The following is a 19,336-nucleotide window of genomic DNA, read 5'->3' as shown; positions in this document are numbered from 1 at the left end:
ATCCACCTTTGTGTAAATGAATATCTGCATAAATCCAGATGTTGTACAAAGGTCTCAGTATTTTGTTAGAACAGCATGATGAAGACCAAGGAACACAGCAGACAGGTCAGGGAGAAGATGTTGGAATGTTTAGAGCACGGTTAGGTTATTAATATCCTAAGTTTGACCTGTTTAATGCATCATATGAAAATGGAAATAGTATGGAACAACTGCAAACCCACAAAGACATGGTCATCCAACCAACCTTACAGGCCAGGTAAGGAGAACATTAATGAGACAAACAGGCAAGAGACAGCTTGTACATCTCTGGAGGAACTGTAAACAGCTTATGTAACATCTTTTATTTGTTCACATCACAAATCACATTTTTATGGAACAGTGGCAAGAAGAAGGTTACTGTTTTAAAGAAGCCATAAGAAATCATGTGAACAGTTTGCCACAAGCCATGTTTGTTGTCCCTTACATGGAAAAAGGTTCTCTGGTCAGAGGAGACTAAAATTGAACTTTTTAGCCTAAAAGTAAAATGCTGCTATTGCTGAAAAGTAACACTCCACATCACCCCTCAGGCCTTGACCTACCTCTTTGTGTCAGTGAACATAAGTCGCTTGGATCCCCCGAACAAGCATACCCCCCTATCATGATGTTTTTTACTCTGGTAAACCTCAAACTTCCACTCAGAAAAATACAGTTTCACTACAGTCGGATAGGTGGTGATAATGCAGTGTTTTGTACACTGACTACTAAAAAGAGAAGAAGAAGAAAATAACCTTCACATTAGGATATCGATGCATGTTTTGTATCCTTATTGTCCCTAGAAGATAAATTATCAAACACCAGATATCACCACACTGTATTTAATAAAAATATGCAGTTTATTTTTTTCTGCTACTCGAGACCCTAGAGGCGGGTCTGAAAGACCAGCCGCACAGTGAAGCATTGTTAAATATGTACAACACTCTTCCAACTTTGATTCTAAGAACATTTTATAAATCCTGTAACTGTCTTTTTTGTGACTTTGTATAAAAGCTTTGAACTATGAAATGTAATAACGCTGAAGTCCTGTTTTCTTGCCAGCTGCCTTGTGAAGACCAGATTATCTTGCTGAAGGGGTGCTGCATGGAGATTATGTCCCTGCGCGCTGCTGTGCGCTACGACCCCGAAAGCGAAACGCTGACGCTCAGTGGTGAGATGGCTGTGAAACGTGAACACCTGAAGAATGGTGGTCTGGGGGTTATTTCAGATGCTATATTTGATTTGGGCAAAAGCCTGGCACAGTTCAACTTGGATGATTCCGAAGTGGCACTGATGCAAGTTGTGCTACTCATGAGTTCAGGTGAGGTATTGTTAATGTTATACTGTAGATAGCAATGTGTGATGTAACTTTTAGAAACTCCTTAAACCATTATTTTTTTCCCTTTATTTATTTGCTTCAGATCGGTCAGGGCTAACAAGCTTGGAGAAGATCGAGCGGTCCCAGGAGGCCTACCTGCTGGCGTTTGAGCACTACATAAACTACCGTAAGCACAACATTCCCCACTTTTGGCCAAAGCTCTTGATGAAGGTGACGGACCTGCGTATGATTGCTGCCTGCCACGCCAGTCGCTTCCTCCACATGAAGGTCGAGTGTCCAAACGAACTCTTCCCACCGCTTTTCCTGGAAGTCTTTGAGGACCAGGCAGTGTGACTTTGCACCCTGCACTAAACATACGCATTTTGGCAGTAAAGGAAGCATTGGCGACAGATGAACGTATTAGGAAAAACTGGATTTTGTTTTCATTTGTGAGAACGTGCCCTGTACATTTTTTGTTTGCCCATTTGTTGTCAAACACGAGACTTACCTTCTGCCACCAGCAAGTTCTCATCAGCATCATGAAACAGAAACACAGGCATTTTAAACTCTGCTTTCTGCTTTTGACAGGTGTGCACATACACATCTACAGGTGACAGTTTTAAAACACTTTGCCATAAAGGTACATCTATATGCAAATCCAATTGCATCTGTAAGGAGGGCTGGACTGTTCCCAAACCAAATGCAAACTGAGGGGCTTTGCTAGCTGCGCACCTGCCTGTAACACACAGGTGTCTTTGAGTTTTTTTGGGGTTTTTTTCGTGTGTGTCCGGGACCTGACAGCTGACACCTCTGACAATCCCTATCCCCATCCTGCTTCACCCCCATCTCCCTAGCATCTCCAACAACAAAAGCTTCCACTTTCTGCGCTCTTTTCAATCCACTGTGGCCCTGAGAGTGTTCGTCGACCTACCTCCGTCACACAAACCTTCACGCAGAGAAACACACTCACAGAATGTACGTGCACTAAACACACCCCAACACTGTTACCTCATTTCTTGTCAAATGTTTTTCTTTATTTATATTTGGGGGCAGATTTAGTTCAATTAGAGAATATATTGCCATGCACCCCTCTGTTACCCATATATGTTATGCAGCTGCTGGGAGAAAATTCAGTGGAACAACTGTGTATAAAACACTAATGTACAAAGCATGATTTAAACTGCAAGTCTTATAGCTGAGGACTCTATACCATTCATCATGCAATGCAAGATGTCATGAACATCAAAGTGCATTCTGTAAGCACTAAACAGTGATCATTTTTGGAATCAAGATTTGTGTCAATCTAGTCAAATCAAGCTAATTAAATATCAAACAAAACACCTTCAGGAGCCTCAGTGAAGCAAAAAGGAAATACATATGCAGAGAAATCGCTTGTCTACCCTGATGAAGATGTGTGAAAAGCTTTAAAACAAATTAAAATAAATTTGTATTGCATTGTGCTGATGAATATTGATTATACATCAGCATAATAGCACACTAAACAAATGCCACTTCTTAATTTGAGTACATTATTTCAATGGGAAAGCAATCCCTTTGAAACTAATGTAACTGTTTTTTTATCGTACACTTTATAGCTTTATACGAACTGTTGGGGACTATCCAGATGCCAGCTGGATGGTGTTTTGGTATGATGCAAACATGTGGAGTTTGCTGAGCTGCATTGTGACTGTACTTGAACCATTAAGTTTAGTCTGATGAAGATAAGCTTGAACTTTTCAGCTCCAATTCTTCCAGTGGGTTTGGCATTTAACAAAAAGGTGACTGTGCTTCATGTCACCTGTAAAGTACGGCTGAAGATCTCCGATGCTTTGGGACCCTTTCTACACATCTTTAGCAGGGTTGCCAAAAAGATTTGTTTACATCAACATATTTCCAAAGGTAAAATTTAGGATTCCCAAGCAAATTATCAGAATCAATGTGCAGACTATTAGTGTTAAAAATTAATGATCTATCTTTTTTTTTTTTTTTTTACCTTTTTTTCCTGTCCTTTTTTCTGTAAGTTTCATTGTGACATTTACATCTTGCGTGGAACTTTTGTAGGTATCTTTTTTTTTAATTTCTCTCCCATTCATGTTTTTATTTGATATTTAAGAGGCTTTGCTAGATTTTATAGGCACAAATCTCATTCCATTATGTATGGCTACCGACAGCAACGTATACATTTATTTTAACAATATGTGTTATTTGCCTTACTTTAAAACATAGCACAGTACACAGAAAATGTTTTTAAATTATTAAAATACTATAAGGTAGTTGAAAAAAGTGTACACCTATACCTGTGCAGGCCATAGCCAACAGCTGGTTAGAGTGTAGTGAATTTTTTAACCAGATTAGTATACTGTTCCAAGCCCCTCTGGGAAGTTTTGTTGTTTTTTTTCAAGAAGCAGATAGTCGAGAATTTATCCAGTTTTAGGACCAACCTTTGGCTTCTAAATAAGTATTTAAGCTTCACTAATTTGCTATCTGGTAGCTAAGGTTAGTTGTAAAAGTTAATATCTAGCTTTAAAGAGATGAAAGGTCACCCACTTTTATATGAAGAAGCATGAATTAGTTGTAGAAGTTGATCAAACACTTTTTTTTCTTTGGCAGACAAGAATAAGCTACTAGATCAAGAATTACTAGATCAAATCATAGATGGATGGGTCGCTGTTTGCTATCAAGTCATTTTCCTTCTGAAAGCCCAGTTCACCCATTACATTTTTGTTGGCATTGTGGTCTATTCATTTATAAGTCAATATGTTTACAGAAAGCACTTTTGTATTCATAACATCTAACAAATCTTATACTATTTACAGCCTAGGCAGTGTCTTCATATATAGGTGCATCTCAGAAATGCAACATTTCGTGAAAAGGTTACATATGTTTCATTCATTTTAGAAAGTGAAACTCATATATAGATTTATTACACATGAAGTAAAATATTTCAAGCCATTATTTTTTTATTAACATGGCATGGAGGAGAGCAGCCTGTGGTCCTGCTGAAGTGTTCAGAAAGCCCAGGTTGCTTTGATAGTGGCCTTCAGGTCATCTGTGTTGTTGGTTCTGGTGTCTCTCATCTTCCTCTTGACAGAACTCCATAGATTCTCTCTGAGGGTCTGGTCAGGTCAGGTTGCTGGTCATTCAGTCTCAGTAACACCATCATCACTGAACCAGCTTTTGGCACATTAGGGAAAGTGGGCTGGAAAATGAAATTAGCAGCTTCATAAATCCTGCCAGCAGAAGAAGGTTGAGTGTTCTTAAATGTCCTGGTAGATGGCTGTGATGACTGTGAACTTTAGAAAACCAGTAGACCAGCAGATGACATGGAACCCCAAATCATCACTGACTGTGGAAACTTCACACTGGACTTCAAGCAACATGGATTCTGTGCCTCTCCACTTTTCATCCAGACTCTGGGACCTTGATTTCTAAATAAAATGCAAGCTTTACTTTCATCTGAAAAGTCTTCTGTCCAATACTTGTGAAGCTCCCTCAAATTCTTGAATGGATTTTGCTTGACAATCCTCTTAAGGCTGTGGTTTTCTCTGTTGCTGGTGCACCTTTTTTACCACACCTTTTCCTTCCACTCAACTTTCTATGAATATGCTTGTATACGGCACTCAGCTTTTTTTTAACAATGACCTTTTGTTGCTTGACCTCCCTAGCAGAGATTGCTAAAGTCTTCTGGACAAATCTGTCCCGTCAGCGGTCTTCTCTATGATGGTGTAGGCCATAATATGGCCATTACATAACATTTACACATTATAAATGTTGGTTTTTTTTTCTTAAATTGGTGTTATGTAATATTCAAATTTTCTGAGACACTGATTTTTGGGTTTTCATTCTCTTTAACCTGTACTCATCAAACTTACACAACGTAAAGGCTTGAAATATGTCACCCTATCTGTAATGAATCTTTACACTCTCTGATTTTCACTCTGAAATGAGTGACAAAACATTTTTTTTCACAATGTTCTAATTTGTTGAAATGTACCTATATGTATTTGTAGCTAGAATACCTCACCCAACACATACCTCCTTTTTCATTACCTCATAGACACACATTCAATTTTCAGATGTATTTACTGTTTTTTTATTGGTTTCTTTTAATAGTTTCAGATAAGCTCTGGGATGCACACACTAGCTGCGTCAGTGTGTTCTCCTCTGAAATTCTTTCCCATTTTCTGCCTGGCAGTTTCCTTCCTTTATCTCACTTTACATCATGTTGTGATAGGCACACAGGGCACATCCTTTTGGGTGGTAGGTAGGTAATGGTTGCCCACCTTCCCTACTCCAACCTCCACCTGCAACTGCCTGAATCCCAACAGACTCTACCTCACCTCTCGTCTCCATGAAGCTGCCCTCAGAATGCAACACAAGCACATCTGCGCACTCAGATACGCAAATGCATAAATATGCTATATATCCCCACAGTAAACAAACAAATTAGCAGCATTGAACTACTGTGAGTGTGCTGTTCCACCAATAACATCCGCTTGTTCCTATTTAACGTGGATTAACCGCTAACATCTGTCAAGGCAAAATCTGTCATTTTCAACCCTTGTTCATTTTCTGACTATGTGGGACCAAGAGATACTCTGAGTTCAGTTTTTATTTCAGAACCTGAACAGACAGCGGGTTACGGGTGGATGAGTGACATTACAAAGTGCTGCCCGAATTTCAGAGAAGAGAACTTTATGGGGACGGCGACAGCTTTGAGATTCCAGATAAAGTCAGCAGTGTTCACTTGTGGGTATTGCTTTAGCCGTTGGAGGGAAGAGCAACCCATGAGATTGCTGGGAAACGCCATGTCTTGAGATTGTCACTCCGTATTAATGGGCTAAATACTTCTCCAGGAGAAATGGGCATGCTAATCAAAGGACTGGTCCTGGAAACCTCCAGGGAGAAATACACTCTGCTGTAAAGACACCTACCAACCATATCCCCAACTGCCATCCACTGAAAAAAGAATTATCAGGTTCTTTCTTTGCACTAAAACCACAATGTCTGTATCCTTAACTGTACTGGACACTTCTCTATGTCTCTTCCTCTGCTTTATTCATCTCATGTCTTGATTACCAGCTCCAAACCATAAGAATTTAGAGCAGAACCTTTAGGTGCCACCACTCTTAGTGTTATGTTGTGGGTTATTTAGGACACAAATGCACAGATGCAAAAGGAACTATATGGATCCACACCCGCCTTGTCAATACCACTGTGAACAAAAGCCCTGATGAACCAGACTACACAGAGACAACTGCCGGTTCATTCACCCAGATATGTTCATGCGCCTCTCAAGAGTGTATCTTTAAATTTTGTAGTGTCTTGCAGAAATATTAATACCTCTTGAGCTTTTTCCACATTTCATTGCATTACAACCACAAATATCAATGTATTAGATTGGGATTTCATGCGACCATCACTAAGTTACATAGAATTATGAGGTGTAAGGTTAAGGAGACGTAGGTTTCAATTTTTTTATGCAAATCTGAAACGTTTAGCTGTCTCATCTCTTTGGCACCACTATATAAAGTCCAATGCAAACAGTTACCAGAATATCAGAAGTCATCTCGTTAATAAGTACATTAGTGTGTAATTTAGTCTTAGTGCACAGACCATGTAGGAAGAAAATGCTGCGGTCAGATGAGATCAACTTCTCTGGACCTTATTCACACTCGACATCACCGTGAACACACTGCCCACAGTGAAACATGGTGATGGTAGCATCATCCTGTGGGAATGCAATGCTTCAGCAGACAAATGTTTACAAGTAAAAGTGTTTAGAACAGATACTAGTTATCCACTGTTATGTGTTGGTATGTCACAGAATTGAAAAGTCACCCCTAACTTTCTTCCTTTTCCTGCTAAAGAAAAACATCCCCAGATCATGATGCTGCCACCACCATTATTTACAATGGGGCTGTTTTTTATCATTCAGAGTTCTACACTATTTTTGTTGGTGTGTTACATTAACTCACAATAAAATACATTGAGGTTTTTGGTTGTAATTTGTCAAAATAAGAGAGTTGAAAAAGTATGAATGCTTTTGCAATGGACTACATGTACTATACCAGTACATATATGTAAATATTTAAAGATATATATATTTTTATGCAGTCAACCCCGTTCAGATCATGTGACACCATGTGACAGAGGCTGCCATCCCATTTGGATGAATATCTGCAACATTTTTGAAAGTGTTTTCAGTTGACATGAAGATTCTTGTTTGACTCGTGGTGATTACCAAGTAACCTTCTTAGTTCAGTGATATTTGTGCATGCCTTCAGATTTTCCCTTTTTTTCTCCTGTTCCTTGTTTTCTGTGACTGAGGGTCAGCTTCCCCGTCGGTGATGTAGATCTAAGCTGGCAGCACAGCCTCTCTGTATCTCCTTCTCTGCCTAATGTTCAGTGGAGAAGTCCTCTCCCTGTCATCATAAAGAAACCACACCAGCACCTCAGGGCACTTTGCCTCCGGCTGAAAGGGGGCCGCACCAGCGCTGAGCAGAGACGGCAGCCATCCTCTAAAAAAGAAAAGGGTGTCTAATGGGGGTTTTGCTGCTTCAACAAGCTTCAGACACTTTTGCTGTTTAAAATCTGATCTCTTTAAGGGTAACACATTCAGTTTGGCACCTTTTATATGAAGAATAGTTTATCAGTTTAATTCTTAAATGTGACTAGAACCTTTGGTTTGCTCTAAATGTTTGGAGTGGTTCTTGTTGCTGCCTCTTTGGGTCAGTTTATCAATTACAGACTTCACCTGCAAAAGCCAGCTTTGTTTTAATTTGAAAGAAAATGATAACAGCCCAGGGTAATTTTTCAACCTTTGAAACAAAACTGCAGAATAAATCAAACAGTTTCTGTTTTGTTTTTTTTCCACTTTCTAATGGCAGGATTGTGATTTCACTGTCTCTCTTCTCTCTTTCTCTCATGTTTACTGTAGCCTAAAATGTGAATTTGATCCTAATCTCTGCCGTTGCGCAAAACTGTAACGACTAAATGTTCTCTTCTGACTTACCCAAGGAAAACAGTTCCTTCTGTCTTTCCATCTGTCCTGCACCGTCCTTTTGTTCTCTCCCTTCTTCTGCCTGTTCTGCATCCAGAAGCCCACCCAGCTCCCACAAGCACTCAATAGTGGAGTAAAATGACAATCCATGCAGGAGTGTGTCTCTATGTGGAATGTAAAATACTGCAATTATGTGATTAAAGATGCATTGTAAAAGACCTCAAACTCACATTGTTTTACTGTTTTGGACCAATTGTTCTGCTCATACAAGTCAGGAAACTGGTCATGCACCAATCAGAGCTTTGTAAATTTGACCTGCTTATGTCGATTAGCACATTCCACTTTCTCCCTAACAATTATTATGTAAAAGATAAGTGAACAGCAATTGAATAAATGTCTTAGCTTTGCTGTTGTGAGCAAGAGTCTCAATTAGGCCGCAGCTTTCGCCCGGCATAAATGACCACAAACATGTCATAGAAATATCAGTTTCCTGTTTTAATCGCGTCCAATTGCCTTTTTGCTTCATCCTATTTCATTTTTTTAATGAAATAGGTATACTGATACTGAAAATAGCTAACCTTAACTTTTCTTTCTGTAGTAACAACTTCCACATTGAAGAACGGTTTCAGCATGATCTGGTAACATTTAAGCTGGGGCCACATTGCAAGATTTTCTCCCCGACTTTACAAACGTTCGCATCAGTCTACAGTTGTGAGTCAGCAGGGCAAGTTGGAACAAAAATCTGTCATTGTGAGAGGAGCTGAAGACTTGGAGTCTGCAAGTGTGTGAAGGGAACCGACCCAATCCAACCTCAGTCGCAGTCAAACAAACATTATTGAATTTTTTGAGGCGAATCTGGATTGAGTCAGGTAGAGTGAACTGATTACCAAGCCAACTGCAATGTTGCTGACAGCCAATGAAAAGGCTGGGACATGACAATGTTGCAACATTATTAACATAAACACACTGGCCATAATCCACATAGTGATAAAACACAAACAGAAAAACTACAGAGATACTCAGATATTTCAGACCAAAATACAATAAATAATGAAGAGCCTCATTAAAATAACCAAATAATTCACATATTAAACATAAAGGTATTGGGGGTTAATTTAACAAATAGACATTTCTGAATCAAATATTTTCCACATAGAATACTTATAATAGATCACTAATGTTTATTTGCACTATCCATCCCAAACATGTTCAGATTGAAACATGTTTAGATTACAGACAACATTTAAAATATAAAAAATAAAACAACAAAAAAGCTCACAACCACAAATAAATGTTCCAAACTCTCACCAGGAGTATAATAAAGAATACAGTTAACACTATCCACATCATTTTCACCTTTAAAAGAACCATATTTTTAGGTGCATCTCATCATTTTATGGTGGAGTGGAACAGAAATGTAACCTGTTTGGCGTCTGAGAATATCTTCTGTTACCGCCACCTACTGCTATGTTTGTCCTTTTGTGAGATTTTCCACAAGAGTTTAATGCATTTGATGTGTTCAGTTGTCTTTAGTTGGTCTGATAGATCCTCCAGTCTCTGATCCAGCAGCAGGCACAGCTTTTAATTGTATGATCATCAGTCTTTCAGTCATTAAACAAAAAACCAGCCTGTTAGTGTGAACGCCAAGTCTTTTAAAACAATCTGTCAAGACTAAAGTCATGTAGTGTGTCCTCAGCTTCAGGTGTGGTGAATTCAGCAGTTAGGACCAGTCAAGATTCTGGTCACAAGCCAGTTTCTCTGCACATCTCTAGTTTAGAACGTGTTTTAGGTTATTTAAAAAGCAGAGAAATACATTTATTTATAAAATCAGTATGGAATAACTACTCTTGGAAAATTTACAACCTAACATTACGGCTTAGTAAAAGATAACTTGTTTAGCAATATATTATGGGTCCACCCTGTATATTGCATTATTATTATTATATTGCAAAATCCCTGTGCATAAAAAACTGAAGCAGTGGATTCAAGGGATTCTAAAACTTCTTCAAGAAGATTAAACAAACAAAATATGTTTGTTGTTCCCAGTCAGCTGGGCCTGAAATGTGGAAAGGTTGAAAAGGGAAAAATCATCAGTTATACGTATGAAGACATCAGGATGAAAAAGCTCAAATTGAAAATGCAAAATCGACATCCAAAGAAATAAGAGACAAATATGCAGAACTGACATTTATGAACAAACTGTAATAAAATCACTGCAGGAACAAGAGGAAACATAAACCATCACTACCTCCTAAACAAAAGAAACAAGGTTCTTCTGACTTAAAGAGTCATGGAATGAGGATGGGTGGAGCTCTTTTCATGCAAGCATTTCTACTCCAACAGTTCAGGAATCATTTTTCTAGCCAGTTAACTTTACAGGCTAATATATGTCAAAGGCTAAATATAATGCTCTGTGATATAGAGCAGCAAACTCAAAATGATGAATAAATAGGAAAATGTTGCTTAGCTGTCTGTTTTTATTTGTAGAACTGGATGGAAGTGGGATTCAGTGATGAATCCTGAATCTACTTTGGCATATGATACTGCAATGGGTGCTTGGTGCACCTCTCAATGAAGCTTAAAGAAATGACTGGATGCATTGTTTTGTCTGGTTTGTTGCACACTGAAGCACCTCTCACAGTAACTTTTAGTTGGTACCACAGGCTCTGATGAGTGTATCAGAGAAGCATCATGTGAGACTCAGCAGAAGCAGCTGGGCTGATTATGTCCTGTTAGCAAGCAGCCACAGTTTTCCTCCACTGCTTGTTGAATAAAGAGCTGAGCAGATGTGGCCTGGAGCCACTAAGTAAACAGTTTTAAATGAACAGGCACCATTGTTCTCCTGTTTTCTGTGACCAATCGTTGTCGATGTAACCAAAAAACAGTATTTCAGTAATCTAAAGTATGTTTTATTGTAGTTTTTTCTGGTGGGTATGAAACATTTTTAACATGAAGGTATTTGACATCAGTTTGTGCAACTATCAGAGAATTCTGTCAACTTTTTATAAACATAGAAACGCACCGACTACTTGGCAATATTGAGTTCAGCCAGCTTTACGTGATAGACCAGCACAAAGTAGGGCATAACTGTGATGTGGACGAAAATTGATGCAAAGTTTTTTACTTTTGTTACAAATAAAAATCTAAACCGTCTGGCACACATGCGCATTCAGCTTATCTGTAGAACCACCTTTAACTGCAATTACTGTTCAAGTCTTGTTGGATATGTCTCTAGCAACTTTGTACATCTAGAGACTGAATGTTTTAATCCTTCATAAAACAGCTCAAGCTTTTAGGGTGTTAGAGTAAAGCGGGGTGAATACAAATGCCAAACCCACTTCTTTAGATTTTTTTTTTTATTTGTGTAAAAGATTCCTTCCTTTTTGTTAGTTTTTCACATAAAATCCATTGAATTCATGGGTTGCAACATGACAGAATGTGAAAAACTTCAAAGGGTGTGAATACTTTTGTAAGGTTGTGAAGGTACTGATCTAATATTAGAAAACATCATGACTGATATTCCATATCAGAACAAAGAGTTAGAGGTCAGGATTAGCTCCTAAACCAAGTGTTATGTTTGAACAAGGTAACATAGAGCTATGGGATTAAAGCTCTGGTCAGGCAGATATTAAATGACCCCCAATGTTCAGAGTCATTCTAATATGTTTTAAAACTTAATACATGTGAGGTTTCAGAGAACTGAACCACCACCATACTTTGCTGAAGCCTCTCATCAGAAAAATCGTTCACCCGGTAATAATGGAACCTTTGTTATCCTGCGAGGAGCAAGATGCTCTTTTAAAATGCTAGGGTTCTAAATTCAATCTGAAAGTCTTTGTTAATTTGTCATTGGTTTTTTTAGACCTGAAACTTGTGTTGTCCTCCACCCAACACCAGACACACACACAAAAAATAACTTTTAGTACAACCTATAGATTTTCAAATGCATTGAGGTCCGCGGTGTTCAAGAAGTGCATTGTTAGCCAAATTTGATGTGTGTTTGGGGGTCATTGTCCTGCTGGAACTATTTGGCTAGTCCATGTGGACAGCTATGGTTGTCGGCGTTTTGGTTTGTGTGTGTGTGTGTGTGGTTGTATTTGCTTTCTAACATTGTGTTCAGTTTCCCAGATGGTGCTGGAGCTCTCAGGTGCACTGGTGGACAGGTGCGCCTTGTTATGTTGATTGCTTGGAGGAGGATTTAAGCAGGAGGCTGCCAGCACTTCGATGTGAGAGTGTTTGCCTACAGTGGTAACAAACTCAGCTTTGGTTTTTTGTGCTCCTTGTAAACTTTGCTTATGCTCCCTCTCAGGTTATTGAATCTGACCTTTTGGATTACTGCTTCAGAAGACTCTGTGGCTAAAGGCTACCTACTAGACTTCGCTTCCTGGGCTTCCTGGATTATTGCCTTCGACTGGATTTCGTTCTGGCTGGCAGCCATCCTGATTCCTTCGTCTCTCAGCATCTGGACATTAAGCATATCCTGTCCACCCTCCCATGTAAGATATCTCAATTTGGATTACCAAATTGGAGAGAAGAAATCAACGTCTAAGTAATTTCGTTCTTTTATATTAAATTTAAATATAAGCCCCTTGTTCAGAGGGAACCTGTAATAAAAAGAACTGTGATAAAATGGTCACAGGAAGCTGAAGAGCAAGGTTGCTTTGAGACTACAGACTGGGACGCACTGTGTTAGTCACATAGAGAGGACATTAGTAGCATCATTCTCTCCTGCCAGACATCCCACCCACCTTTGACCCAAAGCTGCCCTTTCACACCTCAAATGTTTTATCTTCTACCTAAGCCATTCACCCTTCTGCTTTTGCTTACCGCATTGGAGTTGAAGATGCCATCATACACCTGCCTCAACAAACCCACTGTCATCTGGACAAAGCCAGCAGCACCGTGAGGATCATGTTCTTTTAAATTCTCCAGTACATTTAATACAATTCAAACTGATTTGCTTTGTCAGAAACTCCAGACTCAGGTGGAGGCCTCAACAATCTCCTGGATCAAAGACTACCTGACAAAAAGACAACTGAAGGGTTGTAAGTCTAACCAGGTAGTCAGCAGCACAGGAGCACCACAGGGGACTGTACTCTCACCATTCCTTTTCACTCTGTACACCTCAGACTTCCAGTACAAGACAGACTCCTGTCATCTGCGGAAATACTCGGATGATTCTGCAGTCGTGGGGTGGATCAGAGATGGTCAAGAAGCTGAGTACAGGGAGCTTCTGGACCACTTTGTGGCATGGCCTAGAAACAATAATCTCATCTTGAACGTGAATAAAACAAAGGAGATGATTGTAGATTTTATGAGAAACAGGAATAGATCAAACACCACTTCCATCATGGGAGAAGAAGTGGAGGTGGTGGAGGAGTCTAACTACCTCGGTGTTCAGTTGAACAACAGACTGGAGTTGAGATGCAACTGTGAAGCCGTCTACAAGAAGGGACAGAGCAGACTGTACTTCTTATTGAAACTTAGGTCCTTCAGTACAAGATGCTGCAGGTCTTCTATGCATCTGTTGTGGAGAGTGTGATCTCTTTCCCATCATCTGCTGGGGTAGCAGCATCAGAGCCAGAGATTTTTAAAAGCTCAACAAGCTGATAAAGAAGGCTGGCTCTCTTCTGGGGAAGGATTCTTCATAAAATTAAGAACATTATGGAAAACATTACACATACAAATATTACTCCTGCCCTCCAAAAATGTGGGCTTTATGGAAGAGAGGCAAGAAGAAAACCATGAGAAGTCATGTTTGCAGTTTGTCACAAGTCATTCATGGGACTCAGTGTGGAAGTTTGTCCTCTGCTCAGATGAGACCAAAACTGACCTTTTGGCTAACATGCAAAAGGCTGTGTTGTGGGAAGCTAACGCTTCACATCATCCACAACATCTCCATGGGGGAATTTAACTGCCGTACCATCGTTCTTTGGGAATGCTTTCTTCAGCAGGAACAAGGAAGCTAGTCAAAGTTGATGGAAAGATGGATGGACAAAAGGCTTTAGAATGGGGCGTACATTCACCTTCCATTAGAACGACATAAACATAATCATGTGTAAAAATGGCCCAGTCAAAGTTCAAACATAAATGTAATCAGAAAGCTTTGGCAAAACCTAAACATTATTTGCAGATCTTCACTTAATCTGACTAGGCTTGAGCTATTCTGCTAAGAAGACTGCATGTAGATGTGCAAAGGTGGTAGAGAAGTAACTCAAAAGATATACAGGTCCTTCTCAAAATATTAGCATATTGTGATAAAGTTCATTATTTTCCATAATGTCATGATGAAAATTTAACATTCATATATTTTAGATTCATTGCACACTAACTGAAATATTTCAGGTCTTTTATTGTCTTAATACGGATGATTGTGGCATACAGCTCATGAAAACCCAAAATTCCTATCTCACAAAATTAGCATATTTCATCCGACCAATAAAAGAAAAGTATTTTTAATACAAAAAACGTCAACCTTCAAATAATCATGTACAGTTATGCACTCAATACTTGGTCGGGAATCCTTTTGCAGAAATGACTGCTTCATTGCGGCGTGGCATGGAGGCAATCAGCCTGTGGCACTGCTGAGGTCTTATGGAGGCCCAGGATGCTTCGATAGCGGCCTTTAGCTCATCCAGAGTGTTGGGTCTTGAGTCTCTCAACGTTCTCTTCACAATATCCCACAGATTCTCTATGGGGTTCAGGTCAGGAGAGTTGGCAGGCCAATTGAGCACAGTGATACCATGGTCAGTAAACCATTTACCAGTGGTTTTGGCACTGTGAGCAGGTGCCAGGTCGTGCTGAAAAATGAAATCTTCATCTCCATAAAGCTTTTCAGCAGATGGAAGCATGAATTGCTCCAAAATCTCCTGATAGCTAGCTGCATTGACCCTGCCCTTGATAAAACACAGTGGACCAACACCAGCAGCTGACACGGCACCCCAGACCATCACTGACTGTGGGTACTTGACACTGGACTTCTGGCATTTTGGCATTTCCTTCTCCCCAGTCTTCCTCCAGACTCTGGCACCTTGATTTCCGAATGACATGCAGAATTTGCTTTCATCCGAAAAAAGTACTTTGGACCACTGAGCAACAGTCCAGTGCTGCTTCTCTGTAGCCCAGGTCAGGCGCTTCTGCTGCTGTTTCTGGTTCAAAAGTGGCTTGACCTGGGGAATGCGGCACCTGTAGCCCATTTCCTGCACACGCCTGTGCACGGTGGCTCTGGATGTTTCTACTCCAGACTCAGTCCACTGCTTCCGCAGGTCCCCCAAGGTCTGGAATCGGCCCTTCTCCACAATCTTCCTCAGGGTCCGGTCACCTCTTCTCGTTGTGCAGCGTTTTCTGCCACACTTTTTCCTTCCCACAGACTTCCCACTGAGGTGCCTTGATACAGCACTCTGGGAACAGCCTATTCGTTCAGAAATTTCTTTCTGTGTCTTACCCTCTTGCTTGAGGGTGTCAATAGTGGCCTTCTGGACAGCAGTCAGGTCGGCAGTCTTACCCATGATTGGGGTTTTGAGTGATGAACCAGGCTGGGAGTTTTAAAGGCCTCAGGAATCTTTTGCAGGTGTTTAGAGTTAACTCGTTGATTCAGATGATTAGGTTCATAGCTCGTTTAGAGACCCTTTTAATGATATGCTAATTTTGTGAGATAGGAATTTTGGGTTTTCATGAGCTGTATGCCAAAATCATTCGTATTAAGACAATAAAAGACCTGAAATATTTCAGTTAGTGTGCAATGAATCTAAAATATATGAATGTTACATTTTCATCATGACATTATGGAAAATAATTAACTTTATCACAATATGCTAATATTTTGAGAAGGACCTGTACAGCTGTCACTGCAGCTAAAGGTGGCTCTACAAAGTATTAATTAAAATAATGGCCTTCATTTTAATGATATTTTGGACATATTATAGTACCAGACAAAAGTCTAATGGATCACCTGTAAATTTATCCTGCAATGAAAATGAGTGAATAATATTTAATGATGTATTCATGTAATATGGAGCTAGTTCACAATTTACTATTCAAACAGTGAGTGTGTTTTAGCAACCCACAGAGACCAACACACCACACACCAATCAATATATAAACAATGTTAGCAAAGTTTATTTGGTCAGTATATATGACAGCACTTGCAGTTTTAATTTTGATTTAATTTTGAATGGAACAGATCAGATGAGTGTCTGAAAATGAGCCTAAAATCTCCTCATGGAGCAAAGAACCTTCAGCATTTGATGTTATTCTACTTTCTGATGTGAAAAGCGTGTGATTCAGCTTGTACTTTATCACAACAGTCTGCTGGTTACCCCATCTCCTCCACTTGAGGCAGACACTGACCCCACAGCTGAAGGGAGCAGTCAACCAGACAGGTAGAACAACTATCAGAGGAGTAGCCAAAAGGCCCTTTGTGACTCTGGAGGAGATGCGGAGTGCCACAGCTCAGGTGGGAGAATCTGTTTACAGGACAGCTGTTACCTGTAGGAAAGCTAACCCTGCACATTACCCTGAACGCACCATCTCCAAAGACTAGTGGTGGCGGCATCATCCTGTGAGAATGCTTTTCTTAATGAAGAACAGGGAAGATGGATGGCGGCAAATACAAGGAAATACAGAGTTGAGACTTTGTTTGACAAAAGCATATCCACGAGTTAAAATGGAAAAGTCAAAGTGCAGACCAAAACCAATTGAGATTCTGTCGGAAAAATTTCAGTCTCTGGATGTGAAGACTGGTAGGGTCCATATACGTACATGCAGAGAAAGGTCCAATCTAATAAATTGCAATTTGCAGTCAAAGTGCAACAAATTATAAAAAAGCTTAAGCTGGCAGGACACCTTTCATACTGCTATGATAACATTGATCAGTGTCACAATTTTGCCTTACTATCAGCATCATGTCAGTCAGTGTTGGACATTTAAGGCTGTATATAAAAAAGTAACACAGCATTACAGAAAAGTCATCAGGGCACATTAAGGGAAGATTTGAAATATTAACCAACATTTTTGGTAGTTTTGCATTCATAATCTTAAGGGTGCATACACCTAACTTCCAGAATAATGAGAATAATACTTTTAACGTGATGTGAAGCACAACGTTTAGAAGATGACAACTAAATTATTCCCAAACCTTCCTGTCATGACAGCCAGACGTCACATTTGCTCGTAGCTTGTTGTGGTGGAGATGATGTAACAGTGAGCAGCTTTGCTCTCCACCAATCCAGAGTCCCTCTCTGACCAGACCGGCACAGATAGTCTGTGTGTGTATAGGCTCCCGTGTTTGTGTGGAGGGCGAGTGGGAGATGCTCATCCCCTTGCCCACAGATACAGTTTGACAGGCCAGGACATCCATTACAGATTTTTCCTGTAAGGGGAAAGTGCTTCCAGGGATCCCCTACATGTTTTTATATGGAGCTGGCATTACTAGAAACTGCTTCCAAGTTTATTTTGGGTTACGAATCATCATAAATGACTGACTCAGTCACATCATTATACGGGTCATTCTTAGATCTTAAAAAGTCCTTTCAGCGTCTGTTTGTTTTATGATAAATGAGACCCTGGCTGTGTGAGATTTATTTTATGGCCTAATGTATTTCTAGCAGTTTGAGAAGAATTTTACAAAAGTAGATTGGACACTAAACCGATTGGCTGCCCCACCCCACTGATCCATTCATGTAGACTGGCGTTGCATAAGAGCATTACCCTGCTATCCTGACAGACATGTCCTTGCTTCAACTCGGTAGGAGAAACAACATTAGGGAAGGGACGCCCCATGTCAAGGATCCTGCCTTGCTAAAAGCTGTGAAAGGCCCACGCAGATGTACGGTAAAAATGGATTTAATCAGAAATATCATGGATCCTATTAAAGTTGGTTCTGTCACATTAGACAGCAGCTCAAAAAGTACGTTATTAATCTAGAAATATCAGTGCATGTGATGAGGGCAAGGGGAATTATGAAATTACAAACATCAACAGGCTTCATGCATGGGATATAAGATTATTTTAATGAATGAGAGACTTTGGTGCAATAAATTGGATCTGGGCAAAGTAGTAGTCTGGCCTCTAGTGGTAAACTCTAGAAGTAACACCTGTGTCGTTGAGATTTTATTAAGCCTTTCTGTTTTCAGCAATGTTTATTAGAACAGGTCATTTCATGCCAACTCACCTAACTGTTGTTCAAGTTATTCACAGTACACAGTCTATTACTTTAGGTTTTGTTTATGTTGCACCAACATTTCTACAATTCTTTCCAAAACAGACATTTCTGTAAAAATATTAAGTGGGTCTTGAGGGAGAGGGGACATTTGTTGCCTGAGCTAATAAAGAAATTTTATTAAAACTGAAAGAAAAGGTTTGACATCACTATTAAGGGAAAACGCACCTTGTTCCCCTTAAATTGTCCCCAGTTTATGTTGTACCCCCAAATTTGATGTATGTCATTGGCATTTTTCTTTCATATCAACTAATATAAGGTTGTATATAATTTGTGCTGTGTCCTAAACATGACTTGAGGAAAACTGCAATCAGCACTTCTTACATCTTTCTTTCAACGATGGCTTTCTTGTTCTCTCTCTGGAGTGCACATCTGATTGTTTCCATTTTCAACAAATTAACCAACCTGCTGTGGATCTCTGTGGCTCCTCCAGACTCACCGTGGGTGTTTTGGTTACTTCTTTTATTGATGATTAGGCGGACAGAAATGCCTGTGTAGTTGTTTCTTGGTCTTGCAATTCTGATTGTTCTCTAATGTTCTCCTTCAAACCTCTGAGGCCTGTACAGAGCAGCTCTATTTATACTGGGATTAAACTACACACAGGGATATTCTATTTACTAATTAGGTGAATTCTAAAGCAAATCTGTTTTCACCTATTTTATTCATTGGTAGCAGAGAGCAGCGAGTTGAATACAAATCTGCCTTCTCTGCCCTGCTCTCATGCATACAATCAACTTATCTGCATCACCTGTCTGCTGCTGCGCTGGGGCACAATCACTGTGAT

The 19,336-nt window shown here is 39.8% G+C and overlaps 1 protein-coding gene across 1 annotated transcript in view; it reads left to right on the top strand.

The window, feature by feature from the left end:
• Window positions 1-8,551, top strand: part of LOC124864207 (thyroid hormone receptor alpha) — a 76,463-nt gene extending 67,912 nt beyond the window's left edge. The window contains exons 8-9 of the mRNA XM_047358885.1: window positions 1,075-1,333; window positions 1,434-8,551. Of these exons, the coding sequence (XP_047214841.1) occupies window positions 1,075-1,333; window positions 1,434-1,684 (510 nt within the window). The 3' untranslated portion in view covers window positions 1,685-8,551. The remainder of the gene's footprint in view (window positions 1-1,074; window positions 1,334-1,433) is intronic.
• The last annotated feature ends 10,785 nt before the right edge of the window (window positions 8,552-19,336 follow it).

This window comes from Girardinichthys multiradiatus, chromosome Y, assembly GCF_021462225.1.
Source record: "Girardinichthys multiradiatus isolate DD_20200921_A chromosome Y, DD_fGirMul_XY1, whole genome shotgun sequence".
NCBI classification, from domain to species: Eukaryota; Metazoa; Chordata; class Actinopteri; order Cyprinodontiformes; family Goodeidae; genus Girardinichthys; species Girardinichthys multiradiatus.
The sequence above is the reverse complement of the archived record's forward strand: the minus strand, read 5'-3'. Positions and strand labels throughout refer to the sequence as shown.